The sequence below is a fragment of the Heptranchias perlo genome, chromosome 18 (assembly GCF_035084215.1).
Source record: "Heptranchias perlo isolate sHepPer1 chromosome 18, sHepPer1.hap1, whole genome shotgun sequence".
NCBI classification, from domain to species: domain Eukaryota; kingdom Metazoa; phylum Chordata; class Chondrichthyes; order Hexanchiformes; family Hexanchidae; genus Heptranchias; species Heptranchias perlo.
In genome coordinates, this window is record NC_090342.1 from 24,736,810 (window position 1) to 24,760,033 (window position 23,224).

Consider the following 23,224-nt stretch of genomic DNA (forward strand, 5'->3'; position numbering starts at 1 on the left):
CCCTACATTACACTTCAAAAGTACTTGTAAAGCATTTTAAGATGTCCTGACGTTGTAAAAGGCACTATATAAATGCAAGTTTTTTCTTTCTCTTTAATGGAAGTGTATCAAGGATGCTCACTCTCACTATTCATTTTAGAGTTAAAACAATTAGCTACTCATATCAGACCACACTCAGATATTTATAGAATCTGTTTGTTGGATTGATAACACAACACTCTAGGCTGATGAGTGTCAGCCTTGTGTTTCGAAACTTACAGCAAACCCATGTTTCCCTTACGCATATAGAATACAACACAAGTGGGAGTGTGTTACAAGGCTGTAACTCAATTAAGGAATTATGGCTTCTGTGGCAACATAAACTATCACAGCGAAGTTATGAGGTCATCAGAATCCCACGTTTAGGCTGCCAAATGTCTTTGATTTTCTAAACAGCCAAGTAATAATTGGGTGCTGCAATGCTTCACCACTTGCACACAGATTCCATTTTCTGCTCCACATTTGTTTTACTTTTCCTTAATTTTTGCAGCCATCTCTTTTCCCAGTACCGCCTTTGGAAAGGTTGAAAAATAAGTTTTAAGTCTTTGCAGCCTTTGATAAGGCTTAAACCATTTTTGGACCCACATGAAACCACTTACCTTAAAGTGGCATTGGTTACACTTTTAAGCTTTTTACCTCATGTTTAGTGCCTAGGACAACTGCCATGTGAGCCCTCACTCCGTATGAGCAAAAGTGTGCCTTTATCTGCCCAACATCTATGTAACTGTAGCAAGCCCAGGAGCAAAATCAGCCCCAACTGAAATCTACATTCATTACAGACTTTACTAATTCTCCTTGCTTGGGGTAAAGAAAAATAATGGGCCATAATTTGCAGTGGCAGGGCATCTAATGACATCTACTGTTAGTTAGGCTTGTCCTTGCGCATTTAGGTTTTTAATTTTTTTCCGTGGCAAGTTGTTGAAAGTGTGAGGCGATAATGTCGCAGTGAGGGAAGCAGGGCATCTCGGGCCTGAGTGAACCGGGCAAGCAACTGTGTATCCCCTTAACCAATCAGATTGAAGGATTGTGAAATTAACAGTGCAAGGACTGAGAAGGAGATGTAAATTAGAGTGAGTGAATTCAATGTCAAATCAGGGACAGAAAGAGAAAAAGGGAGGGAAGGAAAGTTTGGATTAAGAGAGAGAAAAAAGCAACTGAAAAGTTTAAAAAGTTTCACATTTTGAAAATCGCCTAAATTTAAACTGAAGGAATGAGGCTCCACACTTGTAATAGTTAATTTTCAGTGCCAGAAGTTGTTTGGCAGTAATTAACACTTATTACATCATTAAAAGGGTGCTTAGACTGAAATGAACAAGACTTAACTTTCTGTGGCGAGTTTAGTTCATATCTATTGCGCAAATAAAGGAACTTCACGCCGTTCAATGTATTTCAATGGTGAGGTAGACAGCGAGATGCCGTTTTCACAAAGGCAGCGGCGGAACGGCGCAACTTGGACAGAAACTTTTGGGTATCTGTGTTTAACCTCGCATCTGTCCCCCGCCTGAAGTTGCTGTGCCATTTGTGCATAAATAACGGCAAGCGCCATTAGCCTCACCGTTATTTTGACAGCAAATTCTGGCTCTATAATTCTCAAATCTCCTCTGCTAAGACTCAGTGTAAAACTGGACTTAAACATGGTCCTTTACCACAATATTATATGGCACTTCATTACTAACCTCTTGGGGAGTCAGTCTCTCTCTCTGTAGGCTTCAGAAGAATTCCTGATTTCTGTGTATGCCTATGTGAGGGTAAATGCAAAGTGGGACAAGGTATAAGTTGGATACCACTAGCCCAGAGCTTGGGGGAAGCCTATGGATTGACCTTTCCCATGTTCCTTGATGCACTTATATGCAAGAATGTCCATAGTGGGCTCCTCCAAGAGAGTTAAAGGCATTTATTTTCTAATCCCTCCTCCAGTTTGGGTCTATTCTCAGATATCTGCAAAAGAGGAGAGATTTAATTGAGGTATATAAAATTATGATGGGACTAGATAGAGTGGATAGGGAGGACCTATTTCCCTTAGCAGAGGGGTCAGTGACCAGGGGGCATAGATTTAAAGTAATTAGCAGAAAGATTAGAGGAGAAATTTTTTCACCCAGAGGGCGGTGGGGACTGGAACTCACTACCTGAGAGGGTGGTAGAGGCAGAAACCCTCAACTCATTTAAAAAGTACTTGGATGTGCACTTGAAGTGCGTAATCTACAGAGCTACGGATCAAGTGCTGGAAAGTGGGATTAAGCTGGATAGCTCTTTTTCGGCCGGCACAGACATGATGGGCTGAATTGCCTCCTTCTGTGCCGTAACTTTCTATGATCCTATGGTTCTAAGGTGTGTTGTACATTTACTAGGCTCTTGTGTATTCCAATTAGTTCCTTTAAGTGAGCCTGGTATTTTAACCCCTTATGTACCATATCAAAAAAGTCAATGGCATATTAGATCATGGACAAAATGCTTCATTATTGTCAGAGCCAAATCCCTTTAATTCTGCCTTGCAGCTCTTTAAGAGCTGATATATGCAACTTCCTCTCATTCTCCTCCATGGTGAGCTGCTGTTAGTAGGTCTAATATGGACAGGAACTCACATAGATAATTAGTGTTGACTCCAGAAAATCCAATGGTTTGGCCCTGCACCATTTTGTTGACTCCAAAACTCACTGTGAACTGGTCCCAGGACAAAGAGAGAAGTGTTTGTAACAAAGCTACTCCTGTTGCCAGTGACACAAAGAAGGAACAGAGACTTTACTAAAAATAGCACATCATGCTGCACTATGACTTTCTTTATTGAAGATGTACTATGTTGCACCACCTTATGGCAGATAACCAGGCAACAAAATTAATGACTTGTGATTTCCAAACCTATCTGTCCTTTTTTTGTTTTTTTAAAAAGGGTGGAACTGCCTGTATTTTCCTTCCACCCTTTCCTTATGTATTTCCATGCAGATGCTATCCCCAGTTGAGAAGCTGGGAAGGGAGAAGCTGAGTAACCCACTCCTAGACCCTTGCCAATTTACAGACTGATCTCCAGAAGCTATAGGAAAACAGTCATGGAGACTTACTGATTCTCCTTTGCTTGCTGTTATGGGGAAACATCTTCCCCTTGGCTCCTCTCTGTGGGGCCTGACTTGAATAAAATGGGGGATAGCTTTCAATGGAGCGGGGCCAGACAACAGGCAGTATCAGGTCATCGATTGTACACCCCACCCAATTTTGTTTTCCATTAAAGTGCATTGAAGTCAATGAAAAGGAAAATCAGGCGAGATGTATAATGAGTGACTGATCCAATACTGCCAGCTTTCTGCCTCCGCCGAGGTTTGAAAGTTACCCCCACAGTGTTGGGAGCCATTTTGGACTTGGTCCATGTCTTACCACTCCATGCCATAGGACATTGGGTTACTGACATGCAGTGCTACACTGCTGCTTTATGCAAAGTACAATCTTCTGACTTGATCTTTCAACAGCCCAATGAAAATATTTAATTATAGGTCATGAAGTCTCACACACGATTATCCACACAGTAATTCCCAGTCCTTTGAAGTGTAGTGATACACTAATGGTTCAATAATGCCGCTCACCACCACCTTCTCAAGGACAACTAGGGATGGGCAATAAATGCTGGCCTTGCCAACAACGCCCACAACACGAGAATGAATTAAATAAAACACCCTGCATCCATCAACTATACCTAGCCAATTTTAAACACTAAAATTATACATTTTCAAGACAGTAAGTTGCAATGTCAACAACCAGTGAGTTATTTCCTTCAGTGTTGATATGCAGTGAACTTAAAAAGAATGAACCTGCATTTTAAATTTTAAACAAAGAAAGATTTACAATTGTTTTACACCACATCACATCTCAAAGCACTTCACATACAATGGGGTAGATTTTAAATTTCAGACGGCTGACTACAGTTCTGCACTGTACTTTTACGGTTTTCAGATTTAAAGTCAAGGACAACCAGCAGGTGGCACAAAGGGATTTTCAATGCAGTGAATTTAGAACATAAATCAATGATTTAAACCATTGCCTTTGTTTTAGTTAGTTCATCGTTCACTACAGGACTATCTAAACTACAAACGATGTGCCCTGTTTTTATGTCCTCTGCTAGAAATCTCTGTTTTCTGCAAAATATCACATTATTGTTTAATGCTGGTTGAAAGACAAGTTGCCACCATTGGGCCATGTGATTCAAGTTTGAAGGTCATTGGGAATTACTGATTTGTAAATTAGAAACTCCTTAAAAATATGATAAAATGGCCATTGACAGAGTAGTCAGGTTAGTAATGCCACTTATCTTTGTAGCCTCCTCCAGCCCTAAAACCCTCAGAGGTCTCTGCGATCCTTCAATTCTGGCCTCTTGCACATCTCCGATTTTAATCGCTCCACCATTGGCAGTCGTGCCATCAGCTGTCTAGGCCCTAAGCTCTGGAATTCCCTCCCTAAACCTCTCCGCCTCTCTCTCCTCCCTTAAGACGCTCCTTAAAACCTACCTCTTTGACCAAGCTTTTGGACATCTGTCCTAACATCTCCTTAGGTGGCTTGGTGTCAAATTTTGTTTGATAACGCTCCTGTGAAGCACCTTGGGATGTTTTACTACATTTAAAGCGCTATATAAATGCAGGTTGCTGTTGTATTTTTGGGAGGCTAAGCCCACCCTGAGTTTTGCACCAAACATTTAAGACAATCCAAAAAGCTGGTTTACATGGGGAACTCATTCATGCTATTGTACAACCATGTTTCTGAAGTCATAAAGTCTCAATTTATAGTTCATGTCATGAAAACATTTTGACTCTATATGGTTGTTTGGAACATAGGACCATCAGTACCTCAGCTCCATTTAGCTGCCTTTGTTCCATATCCCTTGATACGCTTACCCAACAAAAATCTTATAGATCTCAGTTTGTTAGATCATACTCCTAATTGAAATCCCAAACTGCAATAAAACAGAGCGGATTATCATGGGCCTGTTGGTTGAGTGACAGAGAATGAACTCCCAAGAGGAGGAATATATTGAGCTCAGTAAACAGAAGAAAGGAGAGGGGCAGAGTAAACTGGGAGAACCAGTCAACTTACTCTATTAGCATATGATTTGGATTGAATAATTGTAAGCTACAAGAATACTAAAAATAATGGGGGGGGGGGGGGGTAGGGATGGGGAAAGGGGAGGGTCAGGGAAAATAGGGAGTCACAACTTTTTCACATCCCGGGGAGAGGTGCAGAAAAATTGCTGAGCTTTGAATAATTAAAAAATTAGGTCGATTATCTTCAGTGCTAATTTTAGCTCTGAAAGGGAGTGGAAGATTTCTTTCCTCCGTCTGGTTAAGTGAAATAAACGTTGGCAACTTCAGTGCAGTTTTCCAGTGACTCATGGTCACAGGGGAAACTGTGTCTTTAGAAGAGGTACCAATGATTTTCAGTTAGAGACATTATGCTCACGATTGCAACTGCTTCATCCTACAGCTTGTGTGTGTGGTATGTGCAGCAGAGATGAGGTGTCAGCTGGTTGGGATCTCTCGGTGACTGACAGCTGACGCATTGGTTGCTTTTAAGCTGCTTTTACATTGTTCTTGGGCCGTTGCCTCCCACAGCTGGCAGCCATCTCAATGCAGACTGGATAGATATTTTTAGATTGGCAGTGAGAGAAAAAAAAAAGATTTTTCAATGGATTTTTCTGGCTACTGTCAGTCCTACTGGGTCTAAGAAAACACTGCTATATTGGCAGCATCACATTTCACTGATGAGGTCATACAGTTGCATCATGAAATCATCATGCTTGAAGCTCTCCATTATTTCTGGAGTGACGTCATGATTCAAAGTGGCATGGGCAGCCTGAGCATGAACAGGATGTTGGGCCTCCATAGTGCAGTGGCTTAGAGGGAGACCAGTTCCACTTTACAAAAGTAAATGTGGGGGAATGGCTCAGGCAGCTCGCTCTCCTGAGACCCAGATTACAAGGCAAAAATCAACTTAACACTCAGGTAAACCCTTTTCTTTGGTGGGCAGGAACAATTGGCTTTGTGTCACCTTCATTTTTAGAGAAAGTAAACAATCTTTCAGGATGATTACCCCTCTTTCAATGTGCAATTGGTTTTAAAACCAATCAAAATTGCAGGCTCGTGCAACATAAATGTTTTTATTTGGTGATTTTGTTTTTGCTGATTAAGATGAGGGATGTCACTTTTGGGGAATGGGACATTTGTTTCATTATCCCTCAGTGTCAGTATCAGTCAGATGTCAGATGGAGTAGCAGTCAGATACAGAATAAAGCTCCCTACACTGCTGAGCAATGTGCCTCAACTTCAACTTCCCTCTACTATAACAGTATAAAGTTTTCCTTTTCTCACACCAGCCTCCCTTGCCATCTGTCAGATGACAAATTTAGTGCCAAATTATGGGTACTTTTGTGTAATGCACCCACAACAACCTAGGAACTAGGCTGGAATTGATCAGATTTCACTTAGATAGCTTCCAGAGCCAGCTGTGAAGGAAAAAAATTCTCAGCAGTCTGGAGAGGATTCAAGCCCAGGTCTCAGAGCTGCCAAATGAATTATCGTTATAATATCATTGTTACAATATGGCATATTGGTGCAGTCCAACTATTAGCAAATAGACATCACACTGAAAGCTAGAATGAGTTGGATTAGCATATATACTGTAGTTAAATTCGCCACATGTAACTTTTGACTATTTAAATTGTTTCAATGTGTAAAAAACACAAAGTCTCACCCAGGAATATGATTATTTGATTTTTCTAAATTTTAATGTTTGCTTTTCAGGAGAATAGTTTCTGGTATCTTACATTTCATTCAATTTACAAATTGGTACAGTTACCTTATCGATAATGATTGAATGGACTACCATTTGAGAATTAAATGCAAATTATTAGACACAGAAATATAGAAATTCATAGCACAGAAGGAGGTCATTCAGCACATTGCACTTGTGCCGAATCTACAAAAGAGCTATCCACTTAGTGCCTTTCCCCATACCCTTTTACTGTTTTCTTTTTCAAATATTTATCCGCCTCCATCATCTGTTAAAAGTGTCTCATTATTTCTCTCTTCATTCTTTTAGTGATGATCTTAAACTTATCCTATCTAGTTACAGAACGGTAAAGATAGTTTTTAAACCACTTACCATACCAAAATCCTTCAGAATGTTTAACACCTCCCTCAGATCTCCATTGCAACATAAGGGTTGATTTTTCTGGCCCTTACCCCAGAGAAGACCCATTTTCCTCAGGGGCAAAGGCTTGGAAAAAAGAGACGGAGATCCTTATTGCGGGTTTCCGCCCATTTTAGGTTGTAATACAAAATCTGGAGCTTTCAGCCGGGGGCATGGGGGGGGGGGCGGTGGGGGGCAGGAGAAACGGGGAACAGAATTGGACCTGTGCCTGCACAATGCACAGGCCCAATGTAACAGTGCAAAGGTAACAGGAGGTGGCCATTCATTAAGCACTGCAGCACAGAGGCCCCCAAAAGATATAGCACTGTGGTCTGTTGCCTGTCCTCAAACCCTCTGGGTGGCAGTGGACTCAGGGTAGACCGAAGACTTTAAAAATGTCAGCAGCATGAAAGTCCTTGGTTCCTAAATTCATAATTGGCCCAGAACAGGGACAAGATGGTTGGTGCACCCGTTGCCGTGGGCTAGGCGACCATGCTAACTTGGTCCCTGTGCTTGCTTAAGCATGAAATAAGTGAGCTACCATCTCACCCTTTTTTCCTTCTCACTGAAATCTTCCCCTCACGCACTATGCCTAACAAAGGGCTGCTGTTTTCAGCAGTCAGTCATCTCTCTCTGCTTAGCCTTGCCACTAACTGCTAACCTTTGTCCTTCTCTCTCTTCAGATACTGAAACTCTAGAGGGTATGATGGGACCAGAGGAAGAGGAGGACATCCCTCCAGCATCTCTCAACCTTATCTAAAGAAGCTCTAGCTCAGAGACTGGCACCCTGCATGGTTTGGGGACTAGAGTAGAGAGATCTGCATTGGGAAATTCACTGAGCACAGGTGTGCAAGAGTAAGAGCCGGTGGATAGAATGGCCCAGGAAACAAAACACTGGAGGTTGACTTCACATTCTAGCCCTGCTGCAGAGGGTGGAAATGAAGACCCATCTTACAGAAGAGAATTGGTGGCTATACAACACAAACTTCTAATTGCAATCTGCCAGCGAGCTTCTGCAGAATGTCAGAAAGCATGGAGGAGTCCAACTCCAATCTACGTGGGGTCTTCGTGCACTGCATCCAGACATGCAGTCAAGCGATAATCAGCTCTATGAACGCTGCATTGGAACCCACAATGGTAAGCATGTCTGTTGCCAGCTCGGTCAGCTTTAATGGAACCTCAGACTGCTGCCATCTTGGCTCTGGGCTCCAGCATGTCCTTTGGTTAGCAAAATATGAAGGACAACATTGATAGGGGCTTAGAAAACATCTCAATCATTCCTGCACCCTATTCTTGCACAGAGCAGAGGGAGTGTTGAGGTGCATCCCATGAGAGTGACATTAGCTCAACGGGAGAGATGTCCTCCCTCAGGATGATAGCATGCCTGCTCCCCCATCACACTCTCAACCAGTGCCCTTGTTGCACACTTAAGGAATAGAATCCCTTCCTGCTGTACTAGGGGGCTTGGTCTTGTAAGGCAGCACAAGGGCCACGAGTGCAGTCAATGACTCCCTGCACCCGAGGAAATCCAGCAATTCTTGCAAAGCACACCTCTTGCTTGGCAGCCTCCAAACAGTGCATCTGTGATCTCCTTTTCACTCAGTTTGCTGTGCACACTGCAATGTTACTGAGGTCACCCAGTGGATGTTGGAAGGAGCCCGATGCATAAAAGTTCAGGACCACAGTAATGTTCACAGCCACAGGCAGTGCTGTGGATGCCCTGGTGCTGGGCTACAAATCTTGGTTGAGCAGGTGGCAAAGCTCAGTCACTGCCTCCCTGGAGAGCTGGAGACGCCTGAGGCACTGCTCTTCTGTAAAGTTGAAGTAGGAAATCCAGTTCCTGTACACCCTTATGACAAGGCCTCCTCCTCCACCACCTTCCTCTCTTTTGCCCTCTTTTAGCAGCCTGTGCAGCCCTGTGCTGCCTTCTTTGCTGCTGTTGTTGTTGTTACCCCTTCCCCTCATCCTCATGCCACAGCCCCAAAGACAGACCAAACAGAACACCAATGTTCCAATAATGCAGAACGTCCCAAAAATCACTCTCAGCAAAATAGTATCCAAAAATACCATCAAAAATCCGCAAAACAATCTCCAGTAGACTATCAAATCCAAACAGACTTATCTTAATGGAGGCGAGTATTCCTTTAAATAGCACTTCTGCAGCATGTTTCCTGACTGTTAAGGCGATGATTTCCTGGTTTGAGATTATGACCCAGCGAATCAGGCACTTCCACACACAAATTTAGCAAACGGGTCCTTATTGATGTGCAGAACCCTCATTTTAATATTAAAATAAATGTTGTGCTCCTTACAGGCGGCCATCAGGGCCCCCTAAAAAAAAAATCCCACGTCCAATTTAGCAACGATCCAGGCGCATATACACCAAAATGGGCGCAGGCCGTTGCATTGCAAAATTAGTCATTGTTTCGCCCGTTTCATGCCTGAAAAACGGGCGCAACGAGGTGGAATTTAGACCCTCTTATCTTGAAGGCCCGACACAGAGCTGCACTTCATTTCCCTGCCCATTCCGCCGGTACTATGCCCTGTAACTGGGGTGCACCTGGGCCATGTTAAGGGCTTGGGACAAGAAATGTTGTGATTTCAGGGCACTGACAGGAGCAGTGCAATTCAGGTGCACTGGTTATATCCAATGTCGGGGCAGGAATATTTATCCTGTAATATGTTCTTTAAAATATTTTATTGATTTAAAAGAAATTCACCAGGTGGTTGGTTAGCTCAGATTTTTGGAATTTGACTCTCAACATAAAGTGTTGATTTTAAAAGGCCAATGTTGCCTATCACAATAGTTGGATTGCTTACGGCACTTCTGACAAAGTTTGGAACCCACATCATCAAAACCTTCCACCTGGTGAGGCATCTGTAGTGGCAAGCAGGGAATTTATGTTGCACGGCATTTAACTTTACCAATGGCAGGGTATAAAAACTAAGCTTTAAACAATTCACCAACATACGTTAAAAATTATATTGAAGTACAGACTGAACTTGATGCTTAAGTTTGTATGCACCAAAAGGGATATTTGTTTTAATATCAAATATTTTGAGTTGTTGCACTGCTTGTACAAGCATGTGTCAATACAGAGGAAATTATACCATTACACTGAGCTGATCTGATGCAGTAGAAAAGGCGACAGAGAGATACAAGGTGAGAAATATATTATTTCTACTGTTCAAGTACAATAAATACTTCTGAATTGGGGATTTAGGAGTTAGCACTCAAGGGAGAATGTAAATAAATAGTTGAAACTAGTTTTGTGTAAACCAATGAGATTCTGGTTAACAAAATATCACTTATACCAACTAAATGGTTAACTAAACTAGCTAAGCCTCCCAGCATGCCTGACTATGGAATTATTTCATCATACTATCTATGAGTTTCTGTGTAGAATTAATATTGCAAATTGCAGGATAACATTGGAATTAGTACATGATCAATTATCTAAATGACTCACCTCTGAATAAGAGCATCTCTTGAACTGTTCAGATAAATAGGGTCCCACTTATTTTTACATTTAGTATGAGATGATGCCAAATGTTATTCCACAAGAGTATTTAAAAAGGGACCGTTACTGTATTGGTAAGGCAGTGGATATGGATGAGCAGGGCATCAAAGCATCTTCATTTATAAATTGACAGTTCATTTTTTGTAGCATGAAGTAATGTGTTGTCAACATTAGAAAATCCTCCTTATAACTTTGGAGAAGCATTGACGTATTATTATATACTGCAACCGTAGGCATTCAGTTAATGTAAACACCATGCAACACAAATTCCAGCCACTTATATTGCTCTGTAAACCCCAGGAGGTATGCCATGTTCAAATTATCCCTTTATGGTTACAGATTAAGTTGCATCAAAGACCAAATTTGACCTTATTTAACTATAGGAAGGAACATTGTACTTTACAGTATTAACATAACAATTACATGAAATAGAATATAACTCAAACTCATTACCAACTTGTGTAAACATTTGGTTCTTTATTTTTTTTTCCAAATAATTTCAGCTCTTACATGCTAACATACTTGAATGCTTGAACATTTACCACATCAACAAGCTCTAATATTACTTGGAGAAATCTACCAAGAGATCAAATAATTTGCAACTGAACAATTAAGTGACAGTAAAAAATAGCTAAATTTTATTTACTGTATGGTTAATAAGTGATATAATGGCATCTGTATAAAATAGCTTTTGCAAAAAACCCTATGGTTATAAAATTATTTTTAATTTTGTGGAAGACTTTAAACTATATTTTAACTATATACAACCCCCTCAAGAATTTTCCAACAGTGTCTCTGTAAAACAGCAGTAGTAGCAGCCCCTTTAAAAAAATTTCCATTGCACATCTTCAAGGTGGCAACAGTAGCTGATGTATTTGGTATGAAAAAAGATTAAGGCTGTGAATACGTTTGGAAGTTAAAAAGTAGAGGGAGTGGCACAGAGTGTTCCACAGGTGACTACTCATCAAAACTTATCCTGTTTCAGTAGTACATGTTGTGGTTCTGGCTTTAGGCCACTGCTGCAATCGTCTAAGCTGGAAAATTCTGGATATTAACCCCTTTGGGTTGCATATTTTTATAAAGCTAGTTAACATATTGCAATGTACAATGTAGAGAATCGGAGTTACATTCAGTAATTTAACGTGCAGTAACTATGCGTTTGTCACAATTTCTTGAACGGTGCAACATTTTTTTTGCCATTCTTCTCTTTTTAACATTCTGGAGCAGGTTAGAGAGTTTAAAAAGTGATACCTGACAGGCCAAAGAGACAAAAGCTGTTGAAATGCTTCCGAAAGGAAAACTTTGATAAAGGAATATTGCACATTTTGGGTGGTGGGGGGAGAAGCATTTAATCCTGTTGGCATCAAAATACAACATCACTCATTCAGAGCTATTTAGTGTCCTATTATAATGACTATTCAACAAATAATACTTAGCTGGTGTCAGCCTTAGGGTATTCCATACTGACACCCTTGATGTGTAAATTATAATTAAAATTTAAAAGTTTAAAAAAAAACTGACAACCTGAAGTGAGATTAAACAAAGGAAATGCAGTATTCTTTGTTGTATAGTGTTTTCGGAAATAGTATAATTTTCATTTCGCTACAAAATAACTCTTATCTCATCTCACTGCAAATCTCTTTTTAAACAGTATTAAGAATCCTATGCTCAGTGTTTAATCCTTACCATCTTGTAAGTACTGTGAATAGGTCTTTGGTTTTACAGGAAACAATAGAGTGAAATAGCAGTAGGGCTGAATTGCTAAAGAAAGGCAATGACTCATTTTGTTTACAAAAGCAGTCGTTTGGTGTTTAACAGTGAAGGAATGTAGGTGTTAAGCTTAGATCAGTGTGAAAATGCAGAGTACCATAAAAGGATAACAGAACACTCCAGGGGTAAGTAATAAAATGAAAGAGCATGCAACCATTTTTTTCCCTATACCAGTGCTATTAATAAAAGGCACCAACATGTTTCTGTGAAAAGAAACTGAACTTCCATTTGGTGGGAAGCCATATATGATAAAGTGACCAACCACTTCTATCAATATTTTCCTATTTACACTTCTTTCTGCAGTGTTACTCGAATGTTGCTGAACAGTTTCCCCATGGATTCGCAGAAAGGGTCACAGAAAGTGTGAATGAAAATTGAGTAGACTCTGCTGATGCATTGGATTTCGATCATATAGCTCTTAATACATGGCACCACTGCCCAGATGTGGATGAATGTTAAAATGGCAAAGTAAATTCCCCAAATAATTGCTAAAGGTATTCCAAAGATCGCTGAGAGAAGGCGGTAGCACCAGTATTTAGACACTGTGAAGACGGTAAAGCTGGCCTTCCAAACACCATCAAAGCTGTGAGTTCCCTCTGGTTCAGCAATCACTTCTTCAAAATCCACCTATGACAGGAGAAATATGGAACCATTTTGATTAATTTCTGCAGTAAATGCATAATTATTTTACTCAAATTACCTATCAAAACATACTGGGCAGCAATAATACTGAACTGCTTATTCTGCCCGAATAATATCTAAAAGTAGTGTTCTCCATGAATCAGCAATATTGGAATACACCACATTCGCCAACTCATCAGGTGAGAGTTCCTTTAAGCAGACGGAAGAGCAAACCAATGCTCACCTGCCCACTCAGCAGCAACATCCACACTCCTTCCTGCCTCAAATTCTTTCCTGTCTCGTATTCTGGCTGCCTCCAATCATTTGTCTTCGGTTACATAGAATTTACGGCACAGAAACAAGCCATTCGGCCCAACTGTTCTGTGCCAGTGTTTATGCTCCACATGAGCTCTCCCATGTTGACAATTCCCTCTTTCAACTTCCTTATTATTTAATGTCTAAGCTCTCCCCTTTTTCAAATTGTTATTAATGTTTTTTTTTAAAAAAGAGCAAATTCCTTTGGTTACAATTTTAGCTCTGGGCTTCTCTCCATCAGAAATGGGTTGAGAATGCCCAATCTCATTATACAAAAGGGCCTTTGCAGCAGCAAAGAAAGAAAACTTTTCATCCTATCCTCTTGACAACCTCCCTTAGCAAAAATAGAGCAAAGTAATTGATTTGGTTTTTGTGATGAAAATTAGATCTGAAAAGGCGTATGTGGCAAATTATGGAAATAGGGTATGCATTAACAGTCTAGATGGTTTAAAACAGTCAGGAAACTCCAAGACATGTGCAAATGAGTTTTGACATGTAATCAATCACAATTTTGGACATGGGTGGCAGAAACAATCAGATAGAATATTTCATCATTTGGAAGCACAAGCTTGAGAGCTTGGAACAATGGTGCATTGTATTATGGAGCAGCTAATCACTTGGAGACAAATCTCCAAACTGACACTGAACGTGGCAATAGAGAATGCCCTGGTGTGCAAATATTTATATATCTGTTGATTCATTAAGTTTATTGGTATTCAGAATAGAATTAAATGGGAGTGTCAATAGACAAACTATAGACCATGGACTAATTTGGATTCATTTTTTTTAAAATTTAGTTTTCCCCAAGATGCCTGTATAAAGCTCCTTTTTAAATTGAAAGGCTTATATGTAACAGTCAGCAGTGAACTGTTATACTGTACTCTATCTGCAAAGAACTCTACCAGCGTGCTATCACTAGGGAATAGAAATATCAGTCATAGAATAATGTGGCTCTTGTAAGAAGTGTCTTACTTTTATCCAACAGTCTGATGATGTTCATGTGCGCATAGTGGGGACACAGAAAATAACATTTCAACACTAACCCAATCAGACTATGGCCATTTGGACAAACTACACACAATGGAAACAATAGTTGCTTTGGTATCATTAATTTATAATATAATTTATACACATCTTGTGACTCGTCTCTGAACTAGGAATACTAGAGTTCAAGTATGAGAGTTAAATTTCAGTGATAAACTTTCAGATTAAAAGAATTAGGCTATGAACAGAAAATATTTGTAGTATTGTAATTCTTGCCTCAACATAATTAGCAATTGATAGCTCTAATATTGGCTATGGATTTCATATTATGGGTGAATAGTGTCAGGTAAATGTAGCGTTGTAGAAAGCTGTGGCTTAAGAGATAGAAATGAGGGCAAGATGTGGTAGTAGCGTCAGGGAGAAGGGATCATGGGATGAAGAGACACGTATTTACAGATCACTTCATTGCATCTCTCAAAAATGTCTCAACGTGCTTCATCTAAATTGAATTTATTTAAAGCGCAATGACTGTTGTGCAAATACAGCAGACATTTTGCACATTGCAATGGGATGAATAGCCACTCAATATGTGACGTCTGAAGATGTGAAAATCACGATATCAATGCAAGTTATTTCTGCTTCTTTAAAAATATTTGGCCCCTCTGCATCTTTATAGATGTTATGGCGAAAGATTTGCACTATTTGCTATTTGTAACAAAACCATAAATGCCTTCTTTATACGCATGTTTATTATTTTGCTATAGTGAACAGTGGAAATCTCTATATATGCTGGGTTTCTAAAAATTATTTATACATCTTGTGCATAAAAGCTTTTTCTGCATTGTTTATTCATTTGAATCTCCACAATTGCTATGCTTAACTAAAGTAGACAGGAATGAACTTTCTATCAATAGTGGAAAATTAAATTTAATATTCTTGGAGGCTTGTCACAATTCTATCATTTTGGTTATGATGATGATGAACATATTTAACACCCCCTTAAATGTAGAATCATAGAATTTTGTAGTACAGAAGGAGGCCATTTGGCCCACTGCACCGTTGCCAGCTCTCCAAAAGACCTATCCACTTAGTCCTGTTGCCAAGCCCTATTCCCATACCATTTTAAATTTTTCTTCTTTAAATATTTATCTACCTTTGTTATAAAAGCAATTATGGATTCTACTTCAACCACTGCTTCTGGCAGTGAAATCCACGTAAAAGAAAAGTTCTTCTAACCTTTCCCTTCATTTTATTTTAGTGATGTTCTTAAATTTGCACCTTCTACTTATCAACTTAATGGACAGTGAAATCATTTTTTCTGATTTACCTTATTAAAACTCTTCACAGTTTTGAGCACCTTTATCAGATCGCCTCTTAACTTTCTTTGCTTTAATGAAAAAAAACCTGCAATTTCCTTAATTTTTTCTCGTAACTGAAGTCTTTTGCCCCAGGAATCACCTTAGTAGATTTCTACTGCAGTTCTGCATGGCCTTGACAGCCTTCCTAAAGTTGGGCATCCAAAACTGGACAATATTTTAACTGCTGCCTAACCAATGATTTATATAGATTTACCATTACCTCAGGTGTCAGCCTTGGCTCAGTGATACAATTCTTGGCTCTGAGTCAAATGATTCTGGGTTCTAGTCCCACTCCAGAGATTTCAGCCTATCATCTAGGCTGACACTTCAATGCAGTGCTGCATTGTCAGAGGTGCTGTCTTTCAAATAACATTTTAAACCAATGTTGCCCAATGGGAATTGCTGACTAACCACTGGTATGGCTATGGCGACACGGTTTTAAACACATGCACTAATTTTAGTAGAAAGCGCCTTACATACACTCACGCAGCGCAGATAAATGTACTTCACATGTACATTTATTTACCATCTACCACCATTCAGTAACTAAGGAAGTAAAACATGCAAAACGATCAAAAAACACTTACACACTCTGCTTTTTGTCTTACCGTTTTACCAACAAATACACAAAGGTTAAAGTACACATGCACTATGCCATGCAACTATGAGTATTGAGATCACATGCCCAACGACAGTGTCTATTACTCATTTTTTATTTACTAATCAGAAATGCAATTAGCCACATCTGTATTCCCAATTAAACAACCAAGGCCCCATCTGCCTCTTCAGTTGGATGTAAAAGATCCAATGACACTATTTGAAGGGCGGCAGGGGAGTTCTCCTGGTGTCCTGGCTAACATTTATCCCTCAATCAACACCACTAAAATAGATTATTTGGTCATCTCTCTCATTGCTGTTTGTGGGACCTTGCTGTGTGCATATTGGCTGCCACACTTGCCTATATTGCAACTATGACTACAGTTCAAAAGTAATTCACTGGCTGTTAAGTGCTTTAGGATATCCTGGGGATGTGCAAGGTTCTATATAAATGCAAGTTCTGTTTCTTTGCTTTTGTGCTCAATACTCCTATTTATAAAACCTAGCATCCCATATGCTTTTAGTACAGTTTTAATCAATTTGTTCTCCCATTTTTAAAGATTTTGTATCTGAACCCATCTCTCTGTTCTACTCCTTTTAAAGCAATATCATTTAGTATACATTTCCTCCCATTCTCCTTTCCAAAATGTATGATTTCACATTTGTCTGTATTAAATTTCACCTGACATCTATCTACCAAATCTGCTAACCTTTCACCATCCTCCTGAAGTTATCTACAGCCTTTTCACAGTTAACCAGGCTCCTTATTAGCTTGTACCCTAAACATCTCCCGTTTGAACATTTTCCATTGCTTCTCTGTTGGTGTATCTGCCACCTTTTCTTTCAAATTTATCTCATGGAGAATGCATTTTCCAGACAGGTTCCTTTATCTTTGGCTGTTCCCTCTCCTTTCAAATTTTTGTATCAAACCTAATTATGTTATAGTCACTGTTTCCTAGATGTTCCCCATCCCTTATGACACCTATTTGTCCCACCTCATTTGTTTGGCATCATCTCTCTTTCGTGCCATAAACAAGCCACATGGGAGTCTTTGTTTTTGGTGATGTGTGGGCCATCTTGCTGATGTTGCAATAAAGGCACAATGCCATCATTTTACATAATTCAGCTCTATAGTAAATTAATTGTGCATCTGTAGACTCTTAATCTTGAATGTGTAACAGTTCAGTAAAGTATGCATGTTCCTTCCACCCCCCCCACCTCATAATAAGCATGGATCCAGTTTCACCCCCTGCATAGTAAGATTTCTGCCTGGTTTTAGCTGATGGTAACAGCTGCTGCCAGCTAAAAATGATTTCCCCTTGGCACAAATGTTTCCATCAATGGCCAGCAGAATTACCAGCCCAACTACCAGCTGACAATTGTTGAAACGTTGACACAGGTAACGAGAGTTAGAGATTGGCTTTAACTCTGCAGGTACTAAGGAGTTTTATTTTAAAATCAAAGCCTGCTCTCTCTCTTCTCAAATATGGTTCAATGTGGCACAACTCCAGCCATGTGCACAAATGCCACATCATTCATGGGGAGGAGGAACAACAAATAATGTTATTTACTGGAACCCATCCTGCACTTATCATTTGGGTAGACTTTCTGTGCTCTCCTTTTTCGTGCATGTGGTAATTTACTTATTCTAATTTGCTGGTTGCTACCAGAGGACAAAAATGACCAAACAGTTGGTGGGTCAATTAAAGCAAAACCCATGCCCTTTAACAGATTAGAAATAGTAAAATATTCTTTTTGGCCATTAGTTACCAGTACTCTGGCCAGAAGAATGTGGCACTGCACAAGTGTGCCATATGTAAATATGAATTAAAAATGACAATTACACATTGTAATGTATTATATTGGATCACGTCACTAAACAAAACACTGCTTTTGAGCTGCTATGATTTGGGTTGCAAATGGAAAATCAGGCTCAAATGTTTGTTCTTTTGGAAATATTGAAGGATTTAATTAACTTTAAATGATTTCAGAAAAAAAAAATTAAAGTTGTAATACTACATAGCACAGACTCTGGGATAGACCCAGAATGAAATGTAGTACATATCCTTACTCCAGGTTAAACTATTTTACAAAATCCATATTACTACACAGTTTTTGAATCCCATCAATTTACATTTTCCCCTATCTGACATGAAAATAAAAGCAACGTATTGGCTGAAAAAATGGTTTGCAGTGACCAGTGCATAATGACATCATCCAAACTGCTAGCCTATGCTGCTGCTTTAATTACCAGTGCTGCAATTTTTTTTAAAAAGGTAAGGAAGTGTTTTTATTTGCATTTGGCTACAAACATGACAAAGCAAAAATAACTGACAACTTATACTTGTGGTTTCTTTCATACTTCTATAATAGAAATTTGAGTCTGAGGACCTTGTTTTAAAATTAGAACTGTTCCTTAAACAGAAAAAAAGTTTCAAAAATAAAGTGTATACATACAACAGCTGAATACACTTGCTTTTTGTTTAAGAACGTAGTAGCCCTGTGGATCATGGTAAGTGGTTGACCAAAAAAGAAAGTTACGTTTTTGAAGACTTAAAGAAACCTTTCTATTCACCACGTGTGAAAGAATTGCTTTGATATGGTGTGTTATCAATTTGAAAAATCATCTAAAAACTTTTCCACATGTTAGTTTCCATACTGGTTGGAATGTATTAAGTGCTACTCCAAGTTAGCTCTACAGAGCTTTCATCAGAAAGAATGATATGGAGATGCCGGTGATGGACTGGGGTTGACAATTGTAAACAATTTTACAACACCAAGTTATAGTCCAGCAATTTTATTTTAAATTCACAAGCTTTCGGAGGCTTCCTCCTTCCTCAGGTGAACGAAATTTCGTTCACCTGAGGAAGGAGGAAGCCTCCGAAAGCTTGTGAATTTAAAATAAAATTGCTGGACTATAACTTGGTGTTGTAAAATTGTTTACAATCAGAAAGAATATCAACGAGCTTGTCAAATTGCTAATTCGCCATCCTTATGCTTTCCGTGTTTTTTTTTTTGGGGGGGGGGGCTTCAGTTTGTAAACAGATAGGAAAGAAAACATTCTCTACGGTAGTAAATACTTTCTGAAACATGAACTTTAACAGTGTAGAGTCTGTATTTTATCTTTATTTTTATTAATGTAAAAGAAAATTTCGATACAATGGATGAAACAATAATGCCTTTACCACATTGATTTTGTCATTGCACACGTATAGTCTCGGTTGATACTTTATCAAGGTAACAATATCCCTTTAAGGCCACTATTAGATTTCAAATGTATCAACAATATTAAACCTTTCAATTGTGCACATGACTGATTTGCAGTTTTTGCTTCGAATGTTGATGCTTGTAGATTTCTACGGGTCAATTACAGTTGATTTTAATTTTAAAAAATCATTGGACGATTTAACGGCGCACGAACGTCACGAAAAAATGTTAAGCAAACTTTTTCTTTCTTTCTGCAGATCACATCAACATGTCATTTGCATGTGATGTAATTATGATGAATACAAAACACAGGCTCCGGTTATTTTCCCAAAAAATGTCACTGCCATTTTGTGATGAAGACAGTTCCCCTTTAATCAAGTTATCTCCTCCGTCCAAAACCGTCCTGAAATTTATAAACCAACACATTTAATTTATTGGGTTATTTTGCTTATATGCATTAGTTATATGTTGGGGGGAGGGGTTCTCCTAAAGTTTTTGATTCTAACAAATATTGAGAACATTAACCTGCTATATGTTGGACTTTGTTAAGCTCAGTGGGTAAATACCCCCGTGTGAAGTGCTGGCCACACGGATCCTTTCAACAGACCGGGGACGGTCCGCTTTTCACACAACTGCTTCGAGCGCCAGTTCTTGTCGGCTGCTGAAATCACACGGATTTCACGCATGATTTTGCCGCTTAACTATTTCCATGTTTATTTCCACCTCACAGCCCTGTGACGGCTTTTCGATAGGAACCCACCCCACATGACAACAGAATATAAAGCAAGTCACCCGTTCAATTCAGCCCCGCAGGCGGTAAACCACCGGGGAGACACTATTTCCCTGCGGGTTGTAACATATACACTTTGCAATAGTTTGTCAATACTATTGAGATCAGTTTGGACTTGTACTAGAAATAGCCCCGTCTCTGCAAACCTGTTGTCTGCAGGCTGTCTTGTATACGAATATTTAGCTTTAATTCCTGCACAAGTCCCACCTTTAACAAACCTTATCTGTTCCTTACCTTAACCACATCGTCGTTCAGATGTTTCGGATCTCTGTTGATCAAGTCGATCTCTTTGGTGTGAACATCAGTCACGTATTTCTCGTTCATCTTTTCATCTTCCATTTTATTATTGGGTTTGTAAATATTCCCGTGGTCTCTGATCGGCGACGGATACAAAAGTCCCTGGAAAGGGTGAGAGCAATTGCTTTTTAAGACGAACTTAGAGCCGCTCCGAGGTAAAACGCTGAAGGTGGCCGCCGCCTGATGCCTAAGAGGAACTTTTTGGAGGCTGATCGCATTTAAAGGGGAAACTAGGGCTGCACCACACCCCTGGAAAACGGAGCTGGCGGCAGCGGCACCGCTCCCATCCGGCACCAGGGGGCAGCACAGGGAATCACAGGGATACAGTGAGCGAGTCCAGCACAGGGCACTGCAACAATCTGCTGGGAAATCACTCACCAAGGAATAACAATAAGTGAGTCCAGCACAGGGCACTGCAACAATCTGCTGGGAAATCGCTCACCAAGGAATAACAATAAGTGAGTCCAGCACAGGGCACTGCAACAATCTGCTGGGAAATCACTCACCAAGGAATAACAATAAGCGAGTCCAGCACAGGGCACTGCAACAATCTGCTGGGAAATCACTCACCAAGGAATAACAATAAGCGAGTCCAGCACAGGGCACTGCAACAATCTGCTGGGAAATCACTCACCAAGCAATAACAATAAGTGAGTCCAGCACAGGGCACTGCAACAATCTGCTGGGAAATCACTCACCAAGGAATAACAATAAGCGAGTCCAGCACAGGGCACTGCAACAATCTGCTGGGAAATCACTCACCAAGGAATAACAATAAGCGAGTCCAGCACAGGGCACTGCAACAATCTGCTGGGAAATCACTCACCAAGCAATAACAATAAGTGAGTCCAGCACAGGGCACTGCAACAATCTGCTGGGAAATCACTCACCAAGGAATAACAATAAGTGAGTCCAGCACAGGGCACTGCAACAATCTGCTGGGAAATCACTCACCAAGGAATAACAATAAGCGAGTCTGCAACAATCTGCTGGGAAATCACTCACCAAGGAATAACAATAAGCGAGTCCAGCACAGGGCACTGCAACAATCTGCTGGGAAATTTCCCACCAACGGATACAATGAGAGAGTCCAGCACAAAGCAATGGAACAATCTACTGGGAAACCTCCCACCAAGGGATATAATGAGCGAGTCCAGCACATAGCACTGCAACAATCTGCTGGGAAATCTTCCAACAAGTGATTGAGTCCAGGTGCCCCACTCCCAGCACAGCACTATAACAATCTGCTGGGAAATCTCCCTCCAAGGGATACAGTGAGCAAATCCAGACGCCCCACTCCCAGAACAGCACTGCAACGATCTGCTGGCAAAACTCCTAGCACAGTCTCACTCCCAATGCATTACTGCCATCACAAGCTGTTAGGAAGAGATTCCGTCCAACACCTGTGTCCAGTCTCACCCGCATCCCCGGTCCCCTTCCTCCCAAAAGTTCGCTTTTTGAAAAAAACGAAAATGCAGGATTAATAAATCGGCAAGAGTTTGGGAACCCAATGAGAGGGAATGAGATGTTAAAAGGAGTGGAATGAATCCCAAGTGTTTGCAGATCTTTTTTTTTCGCTGCTCTGTGAAGCCCTATCTTTGAGGGAGGGTCACATGTATAAAATTTGCTCAACACGTATGACATAGAAATAGCCACTGATTGGATTGCAAACTCAATTAAAGTAATAAACTTTCGGATGATGTTATGAATATAAAAACTTATCATACTCTGCAAGGAGTACAGACCATTTCCAAAAGTTATTCCGCTCCCTAACGTCAAGTAGCTTCGTGTTCCATTCATTTGCAAGATTTTTAAAATCCTAGGTGCCTATTAGTTTTTTTTTAAAGCCTCGTGTATTTTCTAACTTTTTTTATTAGCACACAGTAAATATGGCAGAATTTCGGCAAAATATTTTGCTTCTGAGTCACGATTGATTTAGTTATTCGGCAGTGTGTGCCCGCTATCACAACACGACCTGCCTGCATCCTTCGCAACAGATAAGAGGGCAAATTTCCTGCCAAAAGCACAACCACCTCCCGTCTATACTGATTCAACTGCTGCAATCATACAGCCTCATTCTTAAGCAGTAGAACATCAAGGCTTATAGAGTTACAAGTAAGGGCGGATGAATCCCTTCCTTACCTCAAATTCTCCGTTCTTGTCACCAGGCATAGTTCCACGAACAACTGGAATGTTTCAAAAAGGCTGCCGCAGCTTTCGTGGGATGTATTAGCACCCTGCGGAAGCAAGATAATTGTGAAGGAGGTGGTGATCTCCGGGCTTGTGGCAGGGTGCCAGTTCCCTTCAGCGGTGTTTGGAGCTCTGATGGTGCACTACTTCTCTATGAAAAGAACGTAAAGTTCCCAGTTACAGTGGGGAAAGAACGCATACATACATATGCAATGAATCATAGCAAGTATCAGGGGTGCTGGACAGGGAATGGACCAATGACAAAATCTACTGCCAACGTATAAGATAGGATCTGTATGAGAGGAAAGTAAAATCTTTATGAAGCAGGGAAAACGACGAATGTAATAAAGGGAGAGGGATGGAGAATGTGT

General features: G+C 40.2%; 1 protein-coding gene across 1 annotated transcript; it reads right to left on the minus strand.

Moving 5' to 3' along the window:
• Nucleotides 1-9,444: 9,444 nt before the first annotated feature.
• Nucleotides 9,445-22,992, minus strand: LOC137334684 (caveolin-1-like). The gene is made up of 3 exons (XM_067999547.1): nucleotides 22,806-22,992; nucleotides 20,601-20,765; nucleotides 9,445-13,121 (listed from the first exon to the last, which is right to left on the minus strand). Exons 1-3 carry the CDS (start codon nucleotides 22,833-22,835, stop codon nucleotides 12,780-12,782), a joined length of 537 nt encoding a protein of 178 aa, XP_067855648.1. The 5' UTR covers nucleotides 22,836-22,992; the 3' UTR covers nucleotides 9,445-12,779.
• Between the last annotated feature and the right edge of the window lie 232 nt (nucleotides 22,993-23,224).

What these genes read in the sequence shown, in the direction of transcription:
- LOC137334684 (XM_067999547.1), bottom strand. Translation starts at nt 22,835, where the DNA reads ATGCCTGGTGACAAGAACGGAGAATTTGAG. An exon ending in ACAAGAACGGAGAATTTGAG is followed by an intron (nt 20,766 to 22,805) that starts GTAAGGAAGGGA and finishes CACCCTTTCCAG; the next exon opens with GGACTTTTGTATCCGTCGCC. An exon ending in TGAACGACGATGTGGTTAAG is followed by an intron (nt 13,122 to 20,600) that starts GTAAGGAACAGA and finishes CTCCTGTCATAG; the next exon opens with GTGGATTTTGAAGAAGTGAT.